This window comes from Athene noctua, chromosome 1 (assembly GCF_965140245.1).
Source record: "Athene noctua chromosome 1, bAthNoc1.hap1.1, whole genome shotgun sequence".
In the NCBI taxonomy this organism is placed as follows: domain Eukaryota; kingdom Metazoa; phylum Chordata; class Aves; order Strigiformes; family Strigidae; genus Athene; species Athene noctua.
The window spans coordinates 199,918,533-199,944,252 of NC_134037.1; the positions used below are offsets into that span (position 1 = coordinate 199,918,533).

General features: G+C 38.6%; 1 protein-coding gene across 2 annotated transcripts in view; it reads left to right on the forward strand.

Annotated features, from left to right (window-relative positions):
- The first annotated feature begins 7,350 nt into the window (after nt 1-7,350).
- ANKRD10 (ankyrin repeat domain 10) overlaps nt 7,351-25,720 on the forward strand; it is a 38,021-nt gene continuing 19,651 nt past the window's right edge. Inside the window, exons 1-3 of one of the 2 annotated variants that reach the window (XM_074910255.1) lie at nt 7,351-7,614; nt 13,415-13,567; nt 21,824-21,915. In XM_074910255.1, the coding sequence (XP_074766356.1) occupies nt 7,414-7,614; nt 13,415-13,567; nt 21,824-21,915 (446 nt within the window). In that variant the 5' untranslated portion in view covers nt 7,351-7,413. The remainder of the gene's footprint in view (nt 7,615-13,414; nt 13,568-21,823; nt 21,916-25,720) is intronic. The other variant, XM_074910266.1, reaches the window with a different exon arrangement.

The window sequence follows — 25,720 nt, forward strand, 5'->3', positions numbered from 1 at the left end:
AATTAACTTCATAGCCATGTAGATGCAATCAAGCTACGGATTTGGTTGTTGTTTCATTTAACTAAATTCGAATAAATATTACATAAATGTACCGCTTCAAGCTTCCATCCAAGTGCAAAACAAAATAGTAGACAGAGTAATTATGGATGATGTGGTTCTTAACTTACGGAAGTCTGGTTTGGTGCGGAAGGTTTGTTATGCTCAATTGTATAGATTCCATACCATCAGCCACGCAGTGCCCCATGGTAGCCTTGGGTGTGAGAGTGGGTGTGAGAGCACTGACATTTTTGTGGTACCCTTTGCATTCCTTAATCTGAAAATACTCAGAGCACAACACAAATGACATAAACATGTTGCTTACCCCATCGCTGAACAGCGGGCTACAACATAGCAACTACTTACCACTGCATGACAGTGGAGGAAGACAGAACCTCTAATGGAACAGCAGGAGGAATTCAAGGAGTCACCGTGTGAAATATTTAAACAGGAACTTAAGCAAGACTCCTCCACATGTTCGTGTATTTTTTCTGATAAAAGTTATTTACTGAATGCAAGTAGTCAGTAAGTCAGATTTACATTCATCTTAAATGTAAAGCTAAGTGGAGATATCATGAACTTTTGGCAGTCCTGCAACTCTGCCAAGAACTCCTACTTCTTTTTCTTTTTTTTTTTTTTTTACAATCAGAACACAATTTGAAGATGAGGACATCGAAGGACCTTTTTATTGCTATGATTCAGGCTCAATATAAATGCAAAATGGAAGTGGTTTGGTACTGATTTCTGACAGAACTACTTTTTACCACAATGCTGGTATTTTGCCTCTAAAGAAATGTTAATTTTCAGTTAAAACTAGTAAGGAATGTGGGAAAAAGATGGGTAGCTTGTAAAAAAGCCAACAACTATAATTAACTCCCTTACTTTTTAGGCACTAGACCTCTCGGTTAAGAATCGCCCAGATGACTCACATGTATCAAGAGAAGAATAGTTGCATGGAGGCAGAATTGACAAAGCCTTATGATGAATAAGGTCACTCTTCCCAGGCTCATAAAAGATGGCAGCTTTACAACTGTAGTGTAACGAATCTGTTTTTATTTATTACCCACAAAATCGCATCATTTCCTACGTAGTGAAGGTTTTTTTAAGGGCTTCTTTGTGCGTGAGTAAATATTTTTCTAATGAAATCTTGGTTTGTCTTGCAACCCAACCCTAGTTTATTTAATAGTGAGATAGCTTTCTCCAGGGAAGGCAGTCAGAAACGGGGGATGGGAAAGGGAGAAGTTGGCTCTGGCTACCGGGCGCAGCTGCTCTTTGCTACTAGCCTGCAATGGAGTAATACATCAGTAATTATTTGAAAGTCAGACAGATTCCTTGCTTTCCTTGCCAGACAAAACTCTGAGAACTGAGGACTGGAAAGGAGGATAAAGGACTTTCAGTTTACTGTTTTTCCACTCATGGCTTTTTTTCCATGTTAGCAGCTACTGCTGCTATTAATTTTCTGATCTTTGTGCCTTCAGAGGCCTCACATATTATGCAAACTTAGTTTTAGCACTTGAGCAGCAATGCTTTAAAGTTTATTAAATTAATTTTTACAAAATGTTTCAGCTGTTTCTGCCAATAACTTCCATCTGAAAGAATAATGTTTATTTCCTATTCTGGTTTAGGAGTGATTGCAACAGAACATTTGGTCTTCGCTGAAGAAGGGTGAAGATAGGAAAAAATCCAGATAGGAACAGCATACTTCAAGTGGTACACCGCTCAGCTCTGGTTTAGTTTAACCAACAACAGGAAGTAAACCTAATCTTTGAACTAGTCCTTGAAAATGACGAGTCAGGTTCTGTTTACACTAGAAAAACGATGGAAAGTTCCCATCATTGCTAAAATAAATTCAGAGCATCTAAAGAAATGTTCTGTTTTCATCACAGTTCACTAAGAGTTTCAGATAATGCCCCACAGATCCGGAACTGGATTCAGGCCTAATACAGGAGCCAGCCAGCAATTCTGTGATAACCTCCTCCAAATACAGGAGGTTTTCAGGGACTCAGGACCAGACAAAATGTGATGAAATTCTTATGTGGCTGGATACATCAATGCAAATGACATTCATGTAGGATTCATTTGTCAGAACGTGGATGCCCAATGCAGCCTAAGGAGCCTTTGGACTCCCAAGATACCTGTTAGCTCTGTGCAGGCATGGCAGGGGACCTGTGTAAACTGATACCTTTCTGCAGCAGCAGCTGGCAACAGGGAAGAAGAATACTCTTGGGCATCTCAAATGGCACTAGACACGTATGCATGGGCAAATAAATAAAGCCCTAAGCATTAACCAATGCAAGCTTGCTACAGCAAGAATGGAAAGATTTGAATGAATTACATATTCAATGAAATTCTACAACATTAAAAAAACAAACAAAAAAACAACAACAACAAAAAAAAAAAAAACACAAAAAAACCCACCAAACAACCCTGACTCTGTTCTGTACAAGTTACTATAAAATTTTCCATATTCAACCTGTCTGAAAGGAAAAATGGGCAAATGTAATTTATTTGTGTCAGAATGGCACAGAGAAGCAGCTGACTACGTTACAGTTATGTAAGCCAGCAAGTTCTTTTTGACAAAACATGGATTTAAAATAATGCATTTACTTTCTAAATTTATACTTGTTAGACTCTATTGAATATTCAAGAAGTCCTCATTCACCAACCATTTTCTTTCTCAGACCTTAGCCAACAGAGAACATAAAAGCAAACTTAGCTAAAATAAAAACAATCTCTTCTTCCACCCCACTTTGCCTATAAACTCCTCTGTGTCTTTTTCTGGGTTTTTTTTAAGGGAAATTTAGTTCTGTTAAACGCCCCAACAAAACATGATGAAGTCTACCTCCTTGATCTAAGAGAACCAGAAATGAAGCCTCTCACTTCCCTTAAAAGAGCAGGAATAGAACTGCGGACAAAATTAATGCAAATAACTATTTTTTTTTCAAATATACAAAAATGTGGGCTACTAAATTTAGTAGGTGAACTTTTCTGAGTCATAAAAAACCAGGAACATTTTTTGTGTAAACAATACTGTAAGCATATTATTTATTGCATTCCATTAAAGAATAACAGTTTATAAAACACATTAAATGCTAAAATCTGTCTTCATACAAACTAGAAAATGCAAAGAACCTGAGATGTTATCTATTACTGCTTTTTTTTTTTTTTTTTCATAAAGGGTTGCAAATTACAGTTTAACCCATGACTGTCAGTTTCCTGACTTAGACTATGTGCAAACAGACCATCACTGCAGCTATGTTTGTGAGGGAAGCCAAATCATCTGGAAAGAAGTTCAAACACATAACACATATTATATGCATCTGATCTTTTGAACAGAAAGATTGTCGAAAATATCTTTGAAACTTGTTTTGTTCGGTACAGAGGCTAACCATAAGAATGACAGAGAAGTACAAAAGAATAAATTACAATTGTAATGAAATGTTAAAAGGTAAAACCCAAATTCCCATGTCCCCATGGGAATTCACATGACAGCAGTTAAACTTTAAAAATTAAAATTTAACTTAATTTATATGAAAATTAATTAACCTATAAAGCCCATTTCCAAAAGATATTAAGAAAGTCAATAGAAAAGCAGAATATTACACATATCTTTATATTTATCTGAATAATGATTCACAATTTTAAAAATAGACACAGATGTGACTCCCCAACTCATATGCCAGCTACAGACTAAGGAATCAGTCTCATATGGGAAGCAGCATGCTTGTCTATTTTGGAACTTTTGGTGTAGATCAGTAGCAAGGAAATAAAAAAGGTTGACCTTGTAACAAGGAATCTAGTCACAAAACTGAAGATACCATGGTTCAGTTCTACATGCAGAGTTCCTGCACAGCATTGTTAAAGCCTCTTCCCTTCTCTGCATTCTGCTCCCCCTTTTCTAAAAGGAATAACATAATAGCACCTGTCTATCTTGCAGGGAGTGCTGGAAGGTAAATAAAGACAGTGTCTATAAGGAAATGAGATAGACCACTGCCTTTATTTGGTATGGCAGTTTCTGTATCTCAATGAGAGATAAAAAACACATGCAAATCTTGAATATGAATCTTCTCAAGCTCAAGGATATTTCATTCTTGCTCATCTTCAAAATAACCCACATTTTTAATATTCATTGATTTTTAGGACAGTTATAAACAAAATGTGAGCAACTATGTCAGTGCTTATATACAACACTGTAAGAAACAGCTTGCCTGTTTTCAACCTAAGAAACTGTATTGTTTAATACCAGACACTCTGGTGATGACCGTTTTTATAACAAAGTGTGGGTTTGGGCTTTTGTTGTTTGGTTGTGGGGTTTCTCTTTTTAACTATTCTATCATACAGGCCCTTCATGCCAAAATGAGGCATACTGATGTAAAGTGTTAGCACCTGCCTCGCTATACATGGGGAAAAAAAAAAATCCACATGACCCAGAAACAGAAGTGCATATAGGACAATAAACTCTTAGACCTTGTGAAAACAAAGGCCAGATCCAACGTAAAATGAACGTTTTTGTAAGGATAAAGTACTGAACTGAAAGCTGCTGTAGCTGGAAGTACTCCCTCCCCTGGCCAAAGCATTTATCTTTCCCGTGCTTCAGTGTCATCATCTATAAAAGGGCTTATTTGTAATTCATCCTCCTTTACACATTATTCTGAGATCTATAACCTGGCAGCCTTGTAGAAACCTAAGTATTATTTTATTTTGGTGAAGTTAATATCTAGAGGATACAAATATTAGCTGCAGTAACTCCTAGTATTGAAATTCCTCATATGTATATAAATATGTATTCTATTTTTACCTCAAAGCACTTTGATTAGTTGAGCTTCTTACCACTACTCAGGACATGATTTTAACATTCCCATTTTGCACATAAAAAACCTAATGAAATAAGCCTTCATAGTTTACATAAGGCCACAATGAAGAAGACAGATCAGGCCAAAACAAAGGTTTCTGAAAGCAAGCTTTCTATCTTTATATTCTCTGTCTTGACACTGCTATAAAAATATAAGCACAGGTAAAGTTAATAATTTTTATGAATGCATAGGTAAATACTAATGGTTCTTAACACCACACTTGTGCATCTTGTCCCAAGTACAGAGAGCCTATGTTCTTACTGGACTGTCCAGATAAAAAAAAACTTTGAGAAACACAAGAAAGGTGTTTTGTTTTGCTGTAATTTTTATAGTCTAAATCTACTGTTTCTAGCTCAGGCAATCACTGTGATATGTTAAGGAAAATCTTAAGCCAAATCTCCTGTTTGCTGTTACAACAGTGTTCAGGAAAGCACCTTCTCTACATGAGAGCAGTACAATCCAACCAAGCATCCCCCCCAGTATCAGTGCCCTTCCACAGTGACTTAATTCCCCAAATACCTCACTGAAGACTGAAAAATTACCCCATATGCTAGATTTCTAATTCCTTTTCTGATTTTATGTACTCACAAAAAGACTATTTGCTGTGGCAAGTGTATGTCAAGAGGGCGTTTTATGATGTATTCCAGGGTGCTGTTCTTTCTGCTTGCAGGTAGGTGTTTTTCTTTGTGTTGTAATCTTATCTCTGAGGATTGGATATTGTACATACACAGCTTTAGCCATGCTAAAATCCCAAGAAGCCAAATAAATGTGAGGAATACCTATGGAACCACAATACATATTTTCTGTGAGTAGTATATAAAACCATGATCAAGGGCAGTTTCAGCAAAAGGTGAAAACATTGATATGTTAGCCCAAGAGTCCAGAGTTTTCCCCCCCAAAGAATAAAAAAAAGCTGTTTTAAAAAACAAAAACCTGATCATCCCTATAAATTTAACTACTAGCTCAATCAGAACAGTAATTTAAAGATCAATTTAAACCAGACAAATTATTTCAGATACTAGTTCCTACCCACAACACAAAATACACATTCTCATGCACAGTCAAATTAAATAAGTTATTTTTGTAATTACTGTATTTTGCTTCCATAAGAGAGAAAAACAAATGTAGTGTCTGAGACATCAGAACTCCTATATTAATGAAAAGTACTTCCCAGTACCTTAATGATGAATTTAACCTGATGCTAAAGAAAAGCCTTTCAAATGCCTGGTCTTCTCGGTACTTTTAACAGAAAATACTTTGTACCTTCTTTGCCTCTGAACATAATTCCTGGCTTCCATTGCTTAATAGTGTGTACTGAAGAAGGAATATCCCTCTATTTTGGGGGACAAATGAATGTACTTAGGTTTATGCAAACACAATTCAATCAATTTATTTTTACTACTGTCAGACAAGTAGTTCACAAACACTTTTGACAGAAAATAACTGGGGATAACCAACAAAAGGTTTCCTAAAGTTTCTGTGGAATCAATACAGACTGGTTTCTCGCTCCAGTTAAAAATTTGGCATTATTTAAATCAGGCACTAACAAGGTTATCCTTTGGTTTGCCATCCATTATACAGCACAAACCCATAACATCTCCGATTGCTGAAGTTAGCTTGAAAGCACTTGAATGGTGTATGGAAACACCGCAACTGAATATTCAGATATGAGGTCAGGGCCCCAAGCAAAGCAACATGCTACAATCAACAGTCCCTTTGAGACGAGGCGGGTCTGCTGAGGTGAACAAAACTACTTGATGCCTGGAAGAGGGTTTGATGAGGTATGGTTTGTTTCCATCAAATCTGCTTCCACAGATGCTTTTACACAGACAAACACCATCTCCTTAACTACCGCTTCTAGCCACACAGGCGCTCTGGGGAGTTCCATCACCCTGTGGGACAGCGTTCAGATCACCTCAGTGCGCCGAAAGCCAGCACCGCGTCCGCCGGGCAGGCCGACTGCACCGCCCCTGGAGCAGAGGCTTGGGAACGCTCGCCATGCTCCGCGGCAGGGCCCTTCGCCGGGCAGACTTCTGCTGCGCGGGGACAGAAACGGCAACACGGCCCGTTCCTCCCTCCCGCCGCGCCGGCTGGCCGGCTGGCTCTCCCCGGCCGGCCCAAAGGCGCCGACCTCGGAGAGGCTGCTCCCGCCCTGCCTCAGAGGCTGCTGCCAAATCGGCCCCTCAGGCGGAGGCGGCGAGAGCGCTCCCGCCTCAGGCAACGGAAAACGCGGCCGCGAGGGCGGGCGCGCGCTTCCCGCCGCGCCCTGCCTCGCGCCCGCTCCGCCGGCGCTCCCCGCTCCCCCCGGCCCCGCCCGCGAGGGGCGGGGCGGGGCGCGCGGCCCCGCCCCGCTTCCTTTGTGCTCGGGCAGCCAGCGGCAGCCGCAGTCGCCGCCGCTTCCAGCCTGGGCAGCGCGCCCCTGCCCGTCCGCTTCTTTTCTCTTCCCCCCCCCCCCCCCCTCTTCCTATTCCCCCTCCCCTCGCCGCTTTGCCCCTGCCTTGCCCGCCCGTCCTCCCGCTCGGCCATGTCGCTGGGAGCCGGCCCCGAGGCGGGTTTCTCCAGCGAGGAGCTGCTGACCCTGCGCTTCCCCCTGCACCGCGCCTGCCGCGATGGGGACCTGCCCGCCTTGTGCGCGCTGCTCCAGAGCTCGCCCCGCTCCGACTTGGCGGCCGAGGATTCCTTCTACGGCTGGACGCCCATCCACTGGGCCGCGCACTTCGGCAAGGTGGGGCCCGGCCCGGCCCGGCCGGCGGAGCGAGGGCGGCGGCGGGAGCGGGCGGGGTGAAGGGGAAGGAAGGCGCGAGTCCCGCTCGCGCGCAGCGCGGCGCCATCTTTGCCCCTTGCGCGCGCTCTGCCGGGAGGCGCCCGCCGCGCCGCCCTCCTGTCCCTGTGCCCGTCGTCGTCGTGTCCGTGTCGTGTGTCGTCCCCCCCCCAATCTGCCGCTCGTTGCTCCTCCGGGGATGGGGCGGGAGGGGGGAGCGCCGCGGCGCTTGGCGTCTTTCCCGCCCCCGCGGTCAGCGAGGCGGGGGTGGGGCGGATCGCGGGGCCGGCGGCACCTGCCGTCCCCGAACCGGCCGTCCCCGCGGCGGCGGGAGCGGCCCCTTCTTTCCGTCGCCTTCCCGGCTGCCAGGAGCGGGAGCCGGGCTTTCAAAAGACGCCCGGGCCACCGGCACAGGGCGGCGGGAGCCAATGGGGAGGAGGAGGGGCAGGGGGCTCCTCCCACGCTGACCCCTCCGGCCACCCGGGGCGAGAGGGCCTGCCGAGGCGGCCACCCCTGTGAAACACCCCCGACACCCCACCCCCTCCTTCCCGTCTGCTGCATGCTTTGTCTGCGGAGCCTCGTCACGGTCCTTATCGTCCCCATGCTCCGCACCTGGAGACTGTTTTGTTGTGCCTCTGTTATGACTACCGACTCGTTAGGAGTTTGGGAAGAAGATGCCGTGCTCGTAAAGCACTCCTCTGTTGCCTTCAGTAGGAAAAACTGGTTTATACGCGTGCTGATACGACTATGGAATTAACTGCGTTGATATCGTTGCAATGCAGAAAAGATCAAAACAAGGAGTAGCAGCACTTAATTTAAAGTCCTAAGACGAGGGGTATCTTAATGATTTTATGTAGGCCTTTCCTGTTTCTAATGCGGTGAGTGTTCCAGCCTGTGCAGAATTCCAGCCTAGAGGGTTGGGTTTTGCCTTTCTTCCTCATTGACTTGTCTGGGTTTGGATTTTGAGAGGCTTTTCTTGTTCTCCCTCCCATTTCTAATATATACCTAATTGGTTATTGATTGTGTGATGGAGAAGGAAAATGAATGTACTTAGGCGGTTGTCATGGTTTATAAGAGATGGCTTCTGTATGTTCAGTGATCTTATCTGCAGTACTTGTTTGAGAGACATTTTAGAAACATAGTTAAGTAGTCCTTCAGTCTTAAAAACAAACAAAAAACCCCCAAACCCACAAAACCTAAAGCAGCCTTTTATCTGTTCAGAAAGAAGCTAATCATCTTCTACACTCCTACACTCAAAAAAAGTGGAGTGCCTTAAATTTTATCATCAATATGCTCATAGAAAATGTGAAGAAACTAATTTGATGTTACAGTCTTGTCTTTTTCAGTCTCATATCTCTTCAGTACATGCTTGTGGCAGTCTTGCTTTTGTCTTGGAAGTGTGTGGTGTTTTGTCTCTTCCTTTAAGCATCTTCAGCTTTCTACTAACCTAGGTTATGTTAATTTTTGTGTATGTTCTAGTTTTTGTTGAAAAGACTCTTGAAGAAACAGCTAAGGAAGGGAACAAGTCATTCTGCAAGATACTGTGTTTATCTTTTCCATGTTCATTCTTAGGTATCAGCAAAATTTGATACATGTTTTTTGCTGTTGTTGCATATAAGGGGGGAAAAATCTGGCGAGTGAAATGAGACTTGCAAAGATGACATAGGCTACAAATGGGTTTTATACAACTTTACATATTTGTACTTTCCTAAAAGCTTTGTGACAAGGTCTAGGCAATTTCAACTTTTGGAAGTTACCTGCACGTTTTATAGTCTTGTTAGGTATAGTGTTCCTTTCTCTGAGCCAGAGACAATGCAACACACTTGAAAAAGTTACAGTAATGTATGTGGATCCCAGACTTGACTGACTTTGTGTTTGTGTGGCATAGTTACACTTTTACACTTTCAGCAGTTAATATGTTTCCAGCAGTGAAACAACAGCTGTTCTCAGTATATGCATGTCTTATGTTTTTGTTTTTCTTTTTTCCAAATTGAGTCATCGAAACTTCCAATGGAGAGTTCTATTTCTCAAAGTATCAGAATTATAAAACATTAGTTTTTGAAATGTTCATTAGTAGTTACTAATGATAGTAGTTACTCTTCACTTCTTTGTTTTTCTGACATTTGTTGGATTTTTCAATTGCTTTTTTTCTTTTTTTTTTTTCCTGAAAGAAATTAAATAGTGACAGAACTTCATGGCTGTCCTTCTGATTTAGGGCCGTTGAACTGATAAATGTCTGGTTGACTATGATGTTAAAGCTGCAGCTCTGTATGAGATTGACATTTCTTCACATTTCCAGAAGTTCTTGTGGAACAACTCATTGTAAGCAGTGAAATCTAAACTGATTCATAGATGTGCACACAGGTGTGCATGCACATGCAGCATCAGTCTAGGGTTCATGAACTTTTAACAGTATAGAGATGTTTCTTTGCCTGTTGCACAATTTAAACATAGAAGAAAGCCCTCATTGTGTCAAAGGACAGTATAAAAATAATTTTAGAAGAAAGCTGTATAGGACTGCATTCTTGCATGCAGTTGTAGGTGTGCTGCAGTAAGGAAGTAGCAGTGATAGCCAAGTCCTGTTAGAAATAAGTATGTGGAAGAGGAAAGATAGCTTGTTTTGGGAATACTGATGTAATAACTCCATTTTTATTGGTATGAGTATCTTAAGGCTAAAAATGAAAACAGTATTTTTTAATAGCTTGGTGTGAAACATACTTCTACAGCTTGCAAGTAATAAATGAACTGCCAGCAAATTCAATTGAAAGCAATAGGTATTACGACCAGTGTTTCTGGTTGTAAGTATCTGGAGTTTCAATGACACCACAGACCTCCTTTTAGAGATAGAAGCAAACCAAAATTTACTTGCTGTGTTGAGAATTTGTGTTGGAGCTTACATTTTCAGGTCATTCCATGACTGCAGAGGAGTGCTCATATCCCGAGATGTAAATTAATTCCCACTAGAGTTGCTGTATTCCAATTAGTTAATTATATAGTGCCCTAAATTACCCTGGCATTCCGTAGATTCCCGAGAAGGTGGGTCAGAATGTAAAACTGTTAACAATCTAAAGCTACCAGAGACTTAAGGAATGAAGGGCTTGTGTAAAAAATGAAGTCACTGTTAATTCAATTTGTTTTATGCTAACCTTAATTGTTCTTTTTAACCACTTGTACATGTATTTCTATCTTCCCTGGCTGTATCTATCTGCTTGTACTCCTCTCCTACTTTTAGTTTTGCCATTTGACTGTTTACATTTTAGGAAGCAAAATAGTAGTAAGTACATTCTGTTTCTTTTGGAACAAAAGTAGTACCGATAAAAAATGCCTCTCTCTTCCTTGGTATTTTGCCGGTGTTGTGGCCTGTGTGGAGGCCTGTCTTTCTTCATTAAATCAGTTTAACCTCTGCTTTAGATTTAAGAGTGGAGTGGAAAATATGTTTAAAAAATTATTTAATGAAAGCAGACCTGTGTGTCCTGTTTCAAGCATAAATAATCAAGTGAGGTCTTGTTTTTTGTTATGTTGACTTTTCCTATCCACAGAAGTAGTTTACCTCATTCTTCCATAATGTTGGAATAAGCAGGTTTTTCTGACAGCCATGTTGCAGAAGACCCTGTACTTCAGCTTTTAATAGGGTGGAATGTTATTTTCATTGTTAAAACCCTGTAAGAGAGAAGGGGGGAGGGAGCACACAAGAAAAAGCAGCATTTAAACATGAAGTTGTATAGATTATCATGACGTGTAGCCATCTTATAAAGTGGATTTAAACAGTGCAAGATGTCGCTGGTGCACCAGTCCAGTGTTTTTCCCCTTTCAGTTGATGAGATATAATGCTTGTCTAATTATGGGAACTCTTTCAGCTAGTTTCTGTGCAGGAAAAATGAAATTGTAAAGCTTTTCCTGAAATTGTAAAGCTTGTCTGAAAGTACTTTCAAATTAATTATGTTAAGTTGGTTGTTTTTAAAACTGGCTGAACTTTATTTCTGTTTGCGGTTATAGCAGAGGAACCTCTTGGTGTAGCTGGAGTTTTTTTCCATCACATCACTTAATAATTACACTATTACCATTATTAAGGATTAGCAGCAGTATTAGGAATGCTAGCATGTGAGCACCAAGGGAAGTCTTAAGATCAGCAAATAAAAAATGTATTTGGGTAGTCTAGCATTAGAATTATAAGTTTTCTTACATCAATTTTTCAATGTAAATTTTTTTTGCAGTAAAAGTACTTGTTCACTTTTGAAAAGGTACTTCATATTTGGTAGTGTTGAGGTTTATGGAGCTAGATTCATTAATACTGCAGTATTTCAGTTACCTTTAGCCTTCCACGTTTACTTCATGTAATTAGTGACAATGGGTACCTCCATGTCTAGTGTCAAGTCCATTGCAGTCCAAAAAAACCACTGTATATCCTAAAGGAAAGGGTTCATAGGTGTGTGTTTGAACTGTATAGGGGGAGGAAACTGTTGAAGTTTGCAATATATTTGCAAAACTAATATAAAACACCTCACTACAGTGATTGGTACTTTTATTTTGTGTATTGTAATTCATCCAAGTTCAGGAACTTACCGGTTAAAAAAAGATAGAAACTGACATACAGCAGTAGAGAAGAACATGGGAGTTTTGTTGTTTGTGCTTCTATCTAAATCAGGCTGCCAGCTGACTTTCTGATGCTTTTTAACAGACTATTACATGGCTGTGGTACTGCTAATATTTTCTTCAACTGTAACCCATAGATTTTCTGTGTTATATGAACCAGTGCCCTGAGTCAGTGTGGTGGTTTTTTGTTTTGCTGTTGCATGGGTTTGCAGTGGTGTTTGCTTTCTAACCACAATAAATGGAAAACTAGACTAAACTGTTTATTTTAGCATAGTGCATTCCTTTTCCTATCAACAAAAAGACAATGTTACTGTGTGACAGGAAAGGAGCATTTTTCTGACTATTTTTGAAAGTTGAGGTCATCGTGGCTGTGGTTTGCCTGGCTTCTACAAATGTGATGTTATGAAAACTTAAAAATAGTAGCTGGATATCTGACACTTCTGGTTAGTATGGTGGGGAAAAAAATATAGTGTGACAAAATACTGCAATTTTTTTACAACGAAGGGAGTTTTTCTTTTTTGGTATTGCCACAAGCATGCAACCTACTTTGTTTTTAACAGCTCTTCAGCTGTAATAAAAGGAAAATGGTGAAAAGAATTGATTCCTTTTATTGATCTAGCATAGTACTAACAGTATTATTTCATTAATGATCTGCCTCTGTCGCTATAGGAAAACATTAAAGAAATTTAAAGTCTTTCTTGTTTTTCTGTTTTACCTTCCTCTAATCTCTCCTGAGAATGCATCTGTGTATCTCCTAACATCACTCTTGTTTTGGCAAACGTTATCTGATAATGTCTGTTTAGCATCAGGTTTGCAGCTTTGCTAGATCAGAACTTTTTTTTTTGTCTCCTTAACAAAAGGGAACCAAATAGCTCTTGCAGTCAGATCTGAGGTGTTTATTCCCTCTTTTCCTTCATTCTGAAAACAAATGTTGGAATTCAGTTTCAGGAGTGAGAACTAAGTACTTTTCAGATATGGCCTACTGTCAAAGGAGGGAGAATTACAAGGGGGAGGGAGAAAATACCAACATTCATATTCTCTCTTGTTTTGCTTCCATGTAGTCTCACTAGTAAGTTTAGCTTTTCTAGAAATTTTTACTAGTTTAGTATGTGATAATTGTCATAGAACATCTGTGTAACTTTTTTGGTTTTATTCCCTCGTGTCTTTAAAGCTGGAGTGCCTAATGCAGTTAGTAAGAGCTGGAGCTTCTGTAAATGCCAGTACAACACGTTTTGCTCAAACACCAGCCCACATTGCTGCTTTTGGAGGACATCCACAGTGCCTGAATTGGTTGATTCAAGTGGGGGCCAACATAAACAAGCAGGTATGGATTTGTGTGTATTCTGTGTCTAACATAGAGTTTTGGAAGAAGTGTCATGGTTCCTTTTTACTACATGTATGATCCTTACATTGACAAACAGATACATTGTTTTTAACATCAGCTGAAGTCAAATGACTTAATTATCTGTTATAGACTTCCCCATTATAGTAGAGATAGAACTAATAAATGCCCTTTAAGCCACTAAAGGTTTGGGGGACATTTGTTCTAGGAATTGATGTCTTGCTACTTCTTGAACAAAATGGTATGTTGCTCTGGTGTTGGCATTAGCAGCACTAGCAAATATTCTTGATACTGTAATGCCTCTTTAGGGCAAAGAAAAAAGGCTAGTGAGGAACCCTTTACTTGTTAAATATGCTAAGATTTGAAAAATTCACCATTACCTACAGAACCATGAGACCTTTGTGGTACTTCTATGGTTTAGTCATACACCTGACTAGTAAGGCCATGGTTTGTTTTAAGGTGCATCTGGTTTCATGCTGTTTTCCTGTTTAGATTAGTTCCAGAGCTTTTCTAGTAACTTCCTGCATACAGATTAGAAACACGTACTTTACTAACAAAGAATGAATGGGTGATTTCTTATTTTTTTTAATAGTTTTCCATTACTTTTACTGTGAGTATGGATGACTTATATCATCCATCAGAGAGTGCATTCATATACCAAAATTCCTGTAAAAAACCTTATGCTTTGGTACAGTAACAAAATCGAGTGCTTAAAACTATGATGCTTTTGGAGAAAATGTTTGCAGTACTGAATGTATCTGTTACATATGCTGGGCATACATAATGTGTGCCTTTATAACAGTGCTCAAAATCATTATAATATTCTATGAGAGTAATTAATACTACAGCACATGCACTTATTAAAAGCTGTAGTATAGCACAGCATCCATAAAATGTCTGGTCTGTTAAATCATTCATTATACTTTTCTTAAAATATTTAATCGCCAGACTGTTTTATATGCAGTAGAATTAAGCTAAGTCTGCTGAAGAACTTGAACATTTGCATTTCTAGAGTTTGGTTCTTTTTTTTAAGCTATGCAAAAATAAGAAATGGGGAAGTTTGTGTTGAGTTTTCAGAAAAGAAGGCTGGTGCATTGAGAACAGCTGTGAGACACCAGGAGAATTGTAGAAACAATGAAGGTGACTGGATGCAGAGGCTATAGATCGCATCTTCTCCTTGATACCTGACAAAAGTAACTTACGCAATAAGTTATTGCTGCATAGTGGTAGAATCTTCAGAGGAGAAAATACAAGAACTATAAATGCATCTGGAGACCAGGTAAGAATGTAAAGAAATGGTGATTAGAGAGGAAACATGGCATGCACAGAATAAAGATGTACAAATATCTGCTAAATGAGAAGAGAAGAATGAATGAAAATGAATGAATGAGAAGAATGAAAGTTTCCATCTATGAGGATAAAGAGAAGAACTGACCAGTGAGGTTGAAATGGAGTTGAAGAACAAGCTTGCTGTCCTGGAACGTGATGGGGGAAAAAAAAAAAAATCACATCTAGTGAGTGAGGTTATAGCAAAGAAGAAAGTAGCAGCTAGCCTCCAAAAGAAGAGGAGAAGAGTGCAGAGATATCTCTATGGGCTGAGGGCAACATGACTGTAAAGGAAAGCAGATTGCACTATAATATGCAGTTAAAAGTAGACAGGAACCTCATCCCAGCTTAAAGAAGTCACCAAGACTAGCCAGTGACTCGGGAGTCTTTATAAATTGATGACCTGTCACCAGAGGAAGTCCAAGTAACAGGTCTGTGGTCCTTCACAGGAGGAAGAGAACTGTGTTTCTCAAGTTTTCAAACAGATAGTGGTGATAGTATCCTATAGACTTCTAAGGGTAGATCTAAGTATTGACAGGCAAAGGACGCTGATGTAGGTGACACTGAGAGCTGACATGATGGAAGCCTTGTATGTTGTTAATGGTAGGCTGAACTTACACTTGAATAAAACTACTTTTTTTTTTCTTTCACAAAACATTCATTGAATTGAACATACAAGAAGAGGTGCTTTAGATTTGCTTGAACAATAAAATAAGAAGATAGCTCTGGTCAATTAAAATGGTAGTAGAAACAAAGTCTCTTAAGTTCTTTGGTTAGGATGCAACTGGTCAGTCACACTGGTTTCATATGCATGAGCACCGAAAGCTAGACAGCGCATCTTGGTGATACCTATTGCAGCAAATTCATCCCACAGATATTTGAAATGTTTCATACATGGCTATGTAAAGCATAGTGCATGCTTTGCTCTCCCCAGTTCCTTCCAGCTGTTTACTGAATTGCAGTCAAATTCTACTATTCTTGTTTGATTTGAACTGCTTAATAAATGATCTTGGTTCCTTTCTTAACTTCCAAGCAGTTTCAGGTGATCATCTAGGGCTTCCACCCACACTTTTGAGCTTTTGGAGCACTATTTCCTGATGTGTATTTTGTTTATTCCTTCCAGCTCGCTGACTGATGCTGTACTTCAGACAGACATAGTCACTGGCTAATGCTTGTGTGAGGACAAGTGTTCCATGGACACTGGATACAAAACACATGCTGAGAAAGATCTGGGAATACTTGATATTTAAACTAGTAAAACTTTACTTCCAAACTGACTCCTGGTCATTGGCTACAGACTAACCCATCATCTCTGGAAAAAGAAAAGGATAGCTTCTGAAAAGGAATCCACTCAAGTCTCTCAGTCTTAACGTAAACCTCCGGTACTCAGTAGAATTTGCATGCACGCTTTATCATATCTGCCCTGAGGTATTGTATTGTAGCCCATGCTGCCTGCCCTGAAGTTTAGGAAATGCATATCAGTGCTGGTGACAGTTGCCCACGACACTTCTCAGGCAGCAGCAGTGAAGGACAAATGCTGAAAACTGCTTGTCCCAACTGTACCTTGCTCCCCAGATAAGTTCTGTGAGTATATCCTGTGATGCCCAGCCCTCTTATATAATTGTATGTGCTGGCTAGAACTATCTATCTCTATGATCAGTGAGCAGTTCTTCCCCCCCAGGATCACCATAAAAATTCACAGGAGAAAGCTGAAATGCCAAACAAGCATTTGTGTGTTTCTACACAGCAGTGGACTCAAGAGAAAGTCCTACTTTTTTTTTTTCTTCACTGGGCAGTGCCTGCTCATAGTTCTTAATAACGTGACTTAAGAACTGCATTTGGCTACCTGCCTGCTCTAGTTCACTGAAACGGTGCAAAGCAATTATACTGCTCCTTTATCCGAGATTTTTTTTTTTTCCTCATGTTTTATCCTGGTCACAATGCAAATTGATTCTGTGCTGTTGTACATATTAACATCATGAGTACTTTTTGGTTGAAAAGCCTGTTACTTCACTTAAATATAATTCCCCTCTAGTCTCAGCCTATTAAACATTTATTGTGTGTTGACTGGCCAGAAAAAACAGTTTTGTGTGGCCTGTCTTAAAGAGAAGGGATGAGGAATACTGCATCCTTACAGGTGATGTTAACTTTTCATCCAGCCAGTTGCCATCATGTGGCAGTGATGGCAGGTAGATTTAGGAGGGTTAGACTACCCATGCTAGCAAGAACTGTAAACATATTGATATCCTTGGTGGGGAGGAAGAAAACACTCATTTCTTTGGTATGTTAGTTTTGTATTTTAAACAACAATTTGGATTAAATCCAGATTAAAATATTCCATCAGTTTTCATCTGTACTCAAAATTCAGAAGGAGAAACCATGATGATGATGAATTCCAAGCATTTTTAGTAAAGAATGGGGGGGGGGGGGGGAATACTCAGTATTTTCCAGCTTCTAATTCTTGGCTTCAGAAAGGATAGGGTGCTGAGTATAGGAAATCTGAACAGCTTTTGGAAATGTGATTTGCTGATAGAACTTGAAATTCAGTCAGTTGAATTAAGGGAGTTTATACTTGTCAGGTAAAATAGTGCTTCTGTGTCTTAGATATCTATACTAGAAGTATTTGACAAGTGCTTGCAGAGTGTTGTGTTTTAATCTTGGTAGGCACCTAAGCACCACACAGACGTTTACTCATTCCCCCATGAGAAAACTCATGTGTTGAGGTAAAGACAGTTTAATAGGTAAAAAAGGGAACCAAGAAAAACAGTCAAGTGATGATAAGCCACAACCAAAATATCCCACAGTTGCTTACCACTAGCTCACTGATGCCCAGCCAGTCCCCAGGCAATGACAGCTCTGGCAAACTCCATTCCCCCTGCCCCTGAGCTTTTGCTGAGCATGATGTTATATGGTATGGGATATTCTTCTGCTCAGTTTGGGTCAGTGGTCCCTGCTGTGTCACCTCTAAGCTGCTTGTGCACCCCAGGCCATGCCTAGCTAAAACATTGGTGTGTTATCAACACTACTTTGGTCCAAAAGCTACTATGAAGAAAATTAACTCTATCCCAGCCAAAACCAGTGCACATAACTGAAAGTTTAGTTTTCAAAATAAATATTTACAGGTAAGTAACTTTTTGGGGGAAAAAAAGGGGGGGGAGGGGTGTAAAGATACCATGTAAAGATACCAGAGTGAGAAATTTAACTGAATCCTATCTGGGGACTTAGAACTTGGAGAAAGAAATGGGCAATTTATTCTAGGTTCAACTAGAAGATCCTAAAGCCAACAGAAATTTGGATCCCAAAGAGACAGAAAGAGGGAAAACAGTAAAAATGTCTTTAGACTGAACTGAAATAATAATCACATCTAGAAGAGGCCTGAAAATAAGCAGAGTTTGAAAAAAATATTTAATCAGTCTTTTGAAGTTAAGCAGTGTAGTGAGGAAATGCAAGCTGATTAATCAAACTGAGATAGATTTACTGATTTAAGCCAAAGAAGCAAAAGACTCTTCAGCCACATAAAAAGATAATAAGGAAGGAAGCTAGATACTTACTCAGTAAAACAAAATAGAAGTCAAAGGTAGTCTAGTCGTGACCTCAAGCTAGAGAGAACTGCTCTTGTCTTTGCAAAAGCATAGTCATGTTCCTCCAAGGGAAAGGAGAAGGGTGTTTGATAGTGGCAGTGAGTTGCAAAAAATAAATGTGCCTATTGTGCCTCATGACTCTTCATCATCTCTTCAGAAGCACTCTACACAAAATACTTAGTCTCCACAGAAGCAAATAAACTTGTGTTATCTTGAGTGCTAAATTAATAATATTGAAATTTCTCTGCTCATTTATTTACAATGTGACTTCTGGATAGGGAGACCAGTTTAGGCTGTTGGTGCATTAGAAGGGTAAATGGAACCCTGGAAAGTTCTAATCTAGATATGAAAGGCCACTACAAATTTCTTATGTTTCTCTTCCTGCAATATTATTACGGAAGGGATTATATCAAACTGAAGCATATATGGGAACTGTGGACAAGTAGAAGGATTATGAGGCATTATCAGGTATAATTAGGAATTTGCAGGGCCCCTCAAAATAAAATAACTTAGTTTGTTCCACATAGCCAAAAAGTACTAGAGAAGAGGTGTCTTACACATGGAAATGTGCTAGTAATCTAGACCTTGAACTGCTTTCAGAAACTTCTTGGACAAACCTTTGGTATCTTGCTTTTTCTGATGGTGCCATCCATTACAATTGGTGAATCAAACCAGAATTGTTCCGAGGCTCATAGAGTACTTTATCTTCCTCTGTATGCACAGTTTTGGATGTGTTGAAAAATAAGTAAGCTTTAAAGCTGTTTTTCAGTGGGAGATAGTTGGGGGGTTTTTCCCTTTCAGTCTAGCTCATAACTCAGTGAGAATTTCTTCTTTATAGAGCCAGGAGACTATTTTAGAAACTATTTCAGTGCAAGTAGATTTGGTCCCATAGGAGAACTTCGAAAGAAGATAACACTAGTGATGACTGAAATTTAGGTGCTGTAATTAAACAAATGCTATAAAAATCTAAATCCGCATATTCTGTTGTTCTTAAGTACTTTCCTAATTCCTTAGCTTTAGAGAAGAGGTGCGCTCTCTGGGCCGGTGATTGAAAGAAGCCCTTCTCAAGACATATATTCTCTTCTGAGATGCTAACCTTTTTCTGGTTGTTGGTGACAGGATTGTTAGCTTCTATGAGCTTACCTTATTCTTGTAATGCAGTGGTGAGGGGTCCTTTTTCAAAGGTCTTTCCTCATCCCTCTAGTGTTTCCTCACAGCAATACTTCATAATTCAGTTCTCTAAATCTTACTGTGGGCAAGCTAAGTTTATGGGGCTCGTAGAGATTTTTGTCATCTTTGTCATATGCATGGCTAGTTGAGCTAACTTTCCCTAAACCAAACTTGATATTGAATGATTATCTTTCAAGTTAGAGTTGAGATTGTAAATACTAATGCTGAACAAGAGAGGCAAATCACTTCTTTTCTACACTTTTACCTCTTTAACAAAAGGTGGGGGAGAAGGGAAGCCATAACAAAATGATGAATCGTAGACTGCTTCCATGATGGGAAAATGTATTACACTATGAAGAAAATCTTTCTGGATAAATTAGTGCCAAATTAATTTCAGTGTATGATAGTTAATAAAATTGTGTCCTCTGTTAAACACCTGTGTCTTCCTGTAACTTTGAGAAATGTTATAAATGGGAGAAATTATATAAACTTCATTGGAAAGCAGTCTTCTATTCATCAGCTACAGACAGCCACTTCCCTTGGAAGAAGGACTTTGTGGCTTTTCTAATCGCCAAGAACTCCAAGGAGTTTTCTGCTCTTTTCTGTCTCCAAACTTTGTAAGCCTAAGCAATTTTCCTTAGTTTATAAGAAGGTAAAATTTGTCTGGTACCGTTATTGTTCCCTGCTGGGGCTGCTAGGTGGTTCTCTGTTTAGCTGAATATATGTCTTAAGTACTGGTGGACTGGCTTACCCTCAGTGAATTTGTAACTTAACTATAAAAATATTTTGCCATGAAATAAAATTGGCAAGTAGAAGACAGAGTATATAACACATAATTCAAAATTCATTTTCAAATTATTTTTACATGGTCTAAAACGTGATTTAATTCCTCAGAAACTTGGCAGACAGTGTAAAACACTTTATCAAGGTAGTAGTATGATCATATTTTGAATTTATTCACATTTCAAATAGGGCTAAAGTATAACTGGTACTGTAGATTTAGCTGTGAACACTTATGTGTAAAGACTGGTGAGTCAGTAAAGATGCTATGTTACTTTAACAGCTAACATTGATGTTTTAATAGAAGGAATGGGGAAGCAAAAATGAGGCACATGCAGTTAGAACATGCTTATTATCAGTAGAGTTGACAAGTAAAATGTTGAAAATTTGGGGAGAAGGAAAGAGGGTAGGGAGGAAAGAAAAAAACAACCTTGCTATCCGTTGGAAGTGTTGAGGACACTGATAATTAAATCATGTAACAGACCAGTAACTGAACATTTACTTGCTACTTCAAGACCCTATTTCATTAGATTCTTCTGTGATTCTTAATACTGATGGTTAATTGCAAGTACTGAATTTCATCTGCAGCCTGTATATCATGATGCATGGAGTTCACCTGCTGCTTGCCAGTTGCATTTGTAAAATTGCTGTAGATTTTCCCAGTTACCTGAAGATAGTTTGTAGAAAGGAGTTGCCTGAAAAGCAATATGCTATTCCCAGTATGTTTACACATAACACAAAAAGATTAAATGATTGGATGTGCTAGTTAAAAATAATGGAACGTAAATGGATAAAGATAGTCAGAAAATAGAAGAGTATAGGGCATGTGTCAGTGTGTGTGTCTTGAGAGAGATCTGGCTTGTCCTGTGAATTCCAGGAATACTTCTGTTACGCTAAAGTTATGCACACATAGTCTTCACCTGGTGAGTATTTGTAGTGCAGTACAGTATTGCGTAAGTGTGTCAGCAAGATCTGAAAGCAGTATAGTCCCACAAACTTGGCCACACTGCTTCTGAATTCAAGATGGCTTGCTCAGTCCAACATTTGGAAACAAGTGCTAGTAAATAAAGGTGTTTGAGTAACTTGTCATGGTGGTATATGTTGCGGGGATTTTTGAAAAGTTTTGCTAAATATGACTCTGCTGATTGCCTAGTTATTGGGTAAGGCATATCTTGTGAGTTAGATGCCCTCAACATTATTTCTTGCTAAATAATGACAGCCTACTGCAAACTGTAAAATAATAATAAATATCCTGATGCATTTGCTAGCTAATAAATGCTGCTTTTATATATCTGCTTTCTTAATTAAAGTGAGTAACATAAAAATAAGATTTTCGTTTTTATAAAGACTATGCTTGACAAAATGTAGTTTGTCTTTACAGGATTATGTTGGTGAAACTCCTATTCATAAAGCAGCACGGTCTGGTAGTATGGATTCCATAAGTGCCCTTGTGGCTCATGGTGCGCAAATAGAGTAAGTGAGGTATTTTTTTGTTGTTGTTGATTGTTGTGTGTTTAGATAACTAACTTAGACCAGTAAACATAGATACTAATGTCCAAAAGAAAAGTCAAAACAGCAGACACCTGATTAAAAGACAGCTAGACATGTTCAACTGTAACAAAGCCCAAGATGTTTTGCATGTCTAGTAAAGTTTATTTTACTTGATACCGGTGTGCTACATTAGTATTACATTTATATCTGTTATATTAAAATATTTATCACACTTCTGTCAGATGACCCCACATTGTACACTTTATCTAGTGTATAGTTATTTTTTACAACAAATTTACACCTTGCACTGGTGAATAAATATAGAAAACAATGCTAAAGCAACGTTATGTGCAAAATAGCATCTCACACACTCTTTGCAGTTAGTTTGATACTGTTTGTTAGTTTATTGTGTATTTGCCCTGTTAACTTTTTTCTTTAAAGGTTTATGTACTGCAAAAACATTCAGAAAATCTCACAAACTTTTGCAACTTACAGCATGGACAAAATGGATGCAGTTTTCACCTAGAAATGTTGAGTATAAGCTCTATGGCTTATAATAATGTAAATACTTTAGCAATTTGTTTTAATTAGAACTAGCCTTATTTTAAATTGTAACTAGTTACTGTATTTTAACCTGCAATATGAAACTTTTAAGTTGTAAGTGAAATAAGAATCATGTAGTTAATTTCTTGTTTTACCCTTTGGTTTCCATCTTACTGTTTTTGTAATGCTGTCCTGATAAATCTACCATAAAATTTAACTCTTTCAATGGTATCATAGAGTATTCAGGAAATACAGTACCTTTTAAGTTAATAGTAATGAATAAATTGTTTTATAGGAAAAGATTGCTTCACAGAAAAATAACACTGAAATAACTTAAGCAGCTATCTCAGTCATTGACAAGTTCAGAAATCAGTCTTAAATTTATATAAATTCCCATTTTGCACTCACTTTCAGATATCTTAAGATAAACTTGGATTTAAATTTACTGTGGAATCGAGCAAACCTTAATTATCATCATCAATTAGTATGTGATCTTGTGATTTTTACTAAGTGTCCAATCAAAAGAGAAGTTGTGGAACTGCATAAACAATGTGAAATGAGTAAGTCAGTCTGATGTGAAGAAGAGAATGTGTTACATCCACAGGACTTTCCAAACAAGTAGCTGAGTAACTGAGGTTGGAGATGTGGCTGCAACTTTAACTTGCCACATTAAAATTTTGTCTTTTAAACATCATATTTGCAAGCCATAGACAAAATATTTCTGTAAAACTTGGGAGAGTGATATCTGCTTTTGACCAAAGCTATTTGCAGCAGAAGTAGCGTAGGTTTATAGCACTTTTAGTGAACAGGAAATAATTTGAATTCTCAGTTTTCTAACTTTGAATTCCATCTGTGTTTCAGTAGGATAGACATGTCACAAGTTCTATAGGTAATTAAATACCAGATTCTGTCCAGGAAATGGTAAAATCAGGGATGCAAATGCAATAGGCTGGTGGAGCAACCCATGCTTAATCGTGTAGAGGATCAGGACTTGGCCCTATCACCTGAGAGAACTAGCTGTTGACTGATTGGGATGAGAAATTTTTTTTCATAGTCTAGTTTCCAGGCTCAGTATGATAAATAAGGCCAAATTCATGTATATGCTTTTGATGTTGATTAATTTTGGGTTAGCTGGGTTTGAAAACTGGCCCCATATCTCTAATGGTTATGTTGATTTCCTGATTTTTGTAACAACTTGAAAATGTAGATGCTCTGAAAGTTTTGAGCCCTTTATTTTATGGCTTCAATTAGAAGAAAAGGAGAGGGATTTTATCTATATATTTGTATATGTTAATTGAAATGATAATTGACTATATAGGATCAAGGCAAGAATTTTATTAAATACAGAACTAAGCACTAACTAGAACTAAAGTGCTGATCTGTACTGATGGTGAATATGGCCTTTTTATGGGGATTAGATTTTCTAATCCTTTTTTTTTTTATTATTTCTTCATACAGTTATGGTATCAATATCTAGTTACATGAAGATGCAGAGAATATCCTGTGTGACTGCAAATAGTCAAATATACTGCTTATACCTGATATTTATAGTATACATCACGTATTGTACCATCCCCAGTTTTTTATAGAAAGTAGAACAGGGATGTTAAGATTTCATTATTACACGAACACTAGTAATCAGTAGTGTAATATTGCAAAAACCGTATTTTTTTATTGATTATTGAAATACTGCTGTTAAAATTAAGGAACTTGGACTAGTGTAAACTTTGATATCAGTGTTTGCCAGACTACTGCTTTATTCACTCCTTTGGTTATATTGGAAGCCAAAGAATAATGACAATAGTCCAGTAAGGATAAAAGTAAGAATTTCAGTTTGAATAAAATTGCCTCACTTGAATTGTTGTAGTTTACTTTTATTTCAGGCTTGTTAGTGTGTTGTTTTTACAGAGAAATACAATATGTTGCAGTCTCTAAATTTCATGAAGTTGTTGCATTGTTTTCCTAATTGATGAGAGAGAATTTGGGTCTCTATTCCTGTGTAAATTTTTAATAATATTAAAAAATAATAATTGTACCCTAGTGAAAATATTTTGATTTTTTTGTGGTATTTACCTTCTCATTTTAGCTGAAGCATATTCTGTGCACAGTATGTCCTACAGCCATAAAAATGGTTGCTCCACTAACTATGGTATTCATGGACCCTTGAAGAGGGGGAAGCAGGTGGTCACAATGTCCTCATATGAGTGAAAAGGTTTGCTGTGTAACTGACTTTTTAATGTGGATAGTACCTTTTAAAGTATCCATAATAACTGCTGGATTTTCACTAAAAAGCATATTTATGCAATTTATGTATGGTTAATGGTATATTATTTATCATGATGACAAACAAGTGTCCACAGCTCTTTATGGAGGAGAAGCCTTCTTGGTGCCATGTTTTGTTTTGCTCTTTTACACTGTTTTTTAAATGCTGGGTATTAACATAGTTAACATATTGTATCACAGCATATATATAAATGTAAAATTCGTCTATAAACACAGGACATTGTTGAATCAAAAAATAATAAGCAGAAGCAGCTGTTAATTATACTGATTTGAAGTTATTTTTTCCATTTCATGTCTGATTTCATGCAGTTCACTTATTCTGAATAAATACTGTGTCCACTTATTTCTGAATAAAAATTCTTCTGCAACTGTCATTTGAACAGTTGTGTTTTCCTTAGTGACTTGATTTAGGAGAGAAGTTTCAAACAATATTATCCTGGGACAAAGAGAGGTGTAACTTGTAGCATGTGGCCTGTTGTGCACCCATCCAATTGAACACAAGTACTTGCTTGCTTCAGAGTTTTGTTGACAGGAAAGCTTTTACTTGCCTGCCAGAACCCTTAACGTTCTGGGGAAAATCGGTCTGTATACCATGATGGGATGCTGCAAGACCCCAAAGAGATACTTTCCTTTCTAGTTTCTTTCTAGTTTCTCTGGTCTCCAGGTTTGAGGAGAATAACTGACATGCTGGGATAAATACAGCAGTACATCTGTTTCTACCAGATGACAGATTCATATCATGATGTTGAGCTAGTTTAGGCAGACACTTCAGCCACGTTCTCATTAAAGCTGTCTTGCATTCATTTGAATGTATAAATTCACTCCTCTTGTAATGCTAGAAATGTCCTATCTCTGGTATTACAGTTTTTCAGCAAAAGCTTTATTCTCATTCTTTGATAACAGCTTAATTTTAATTCTTCCTTGCAAATTCATGTGTCATGAACTCTGTTGTGTTGTTTAA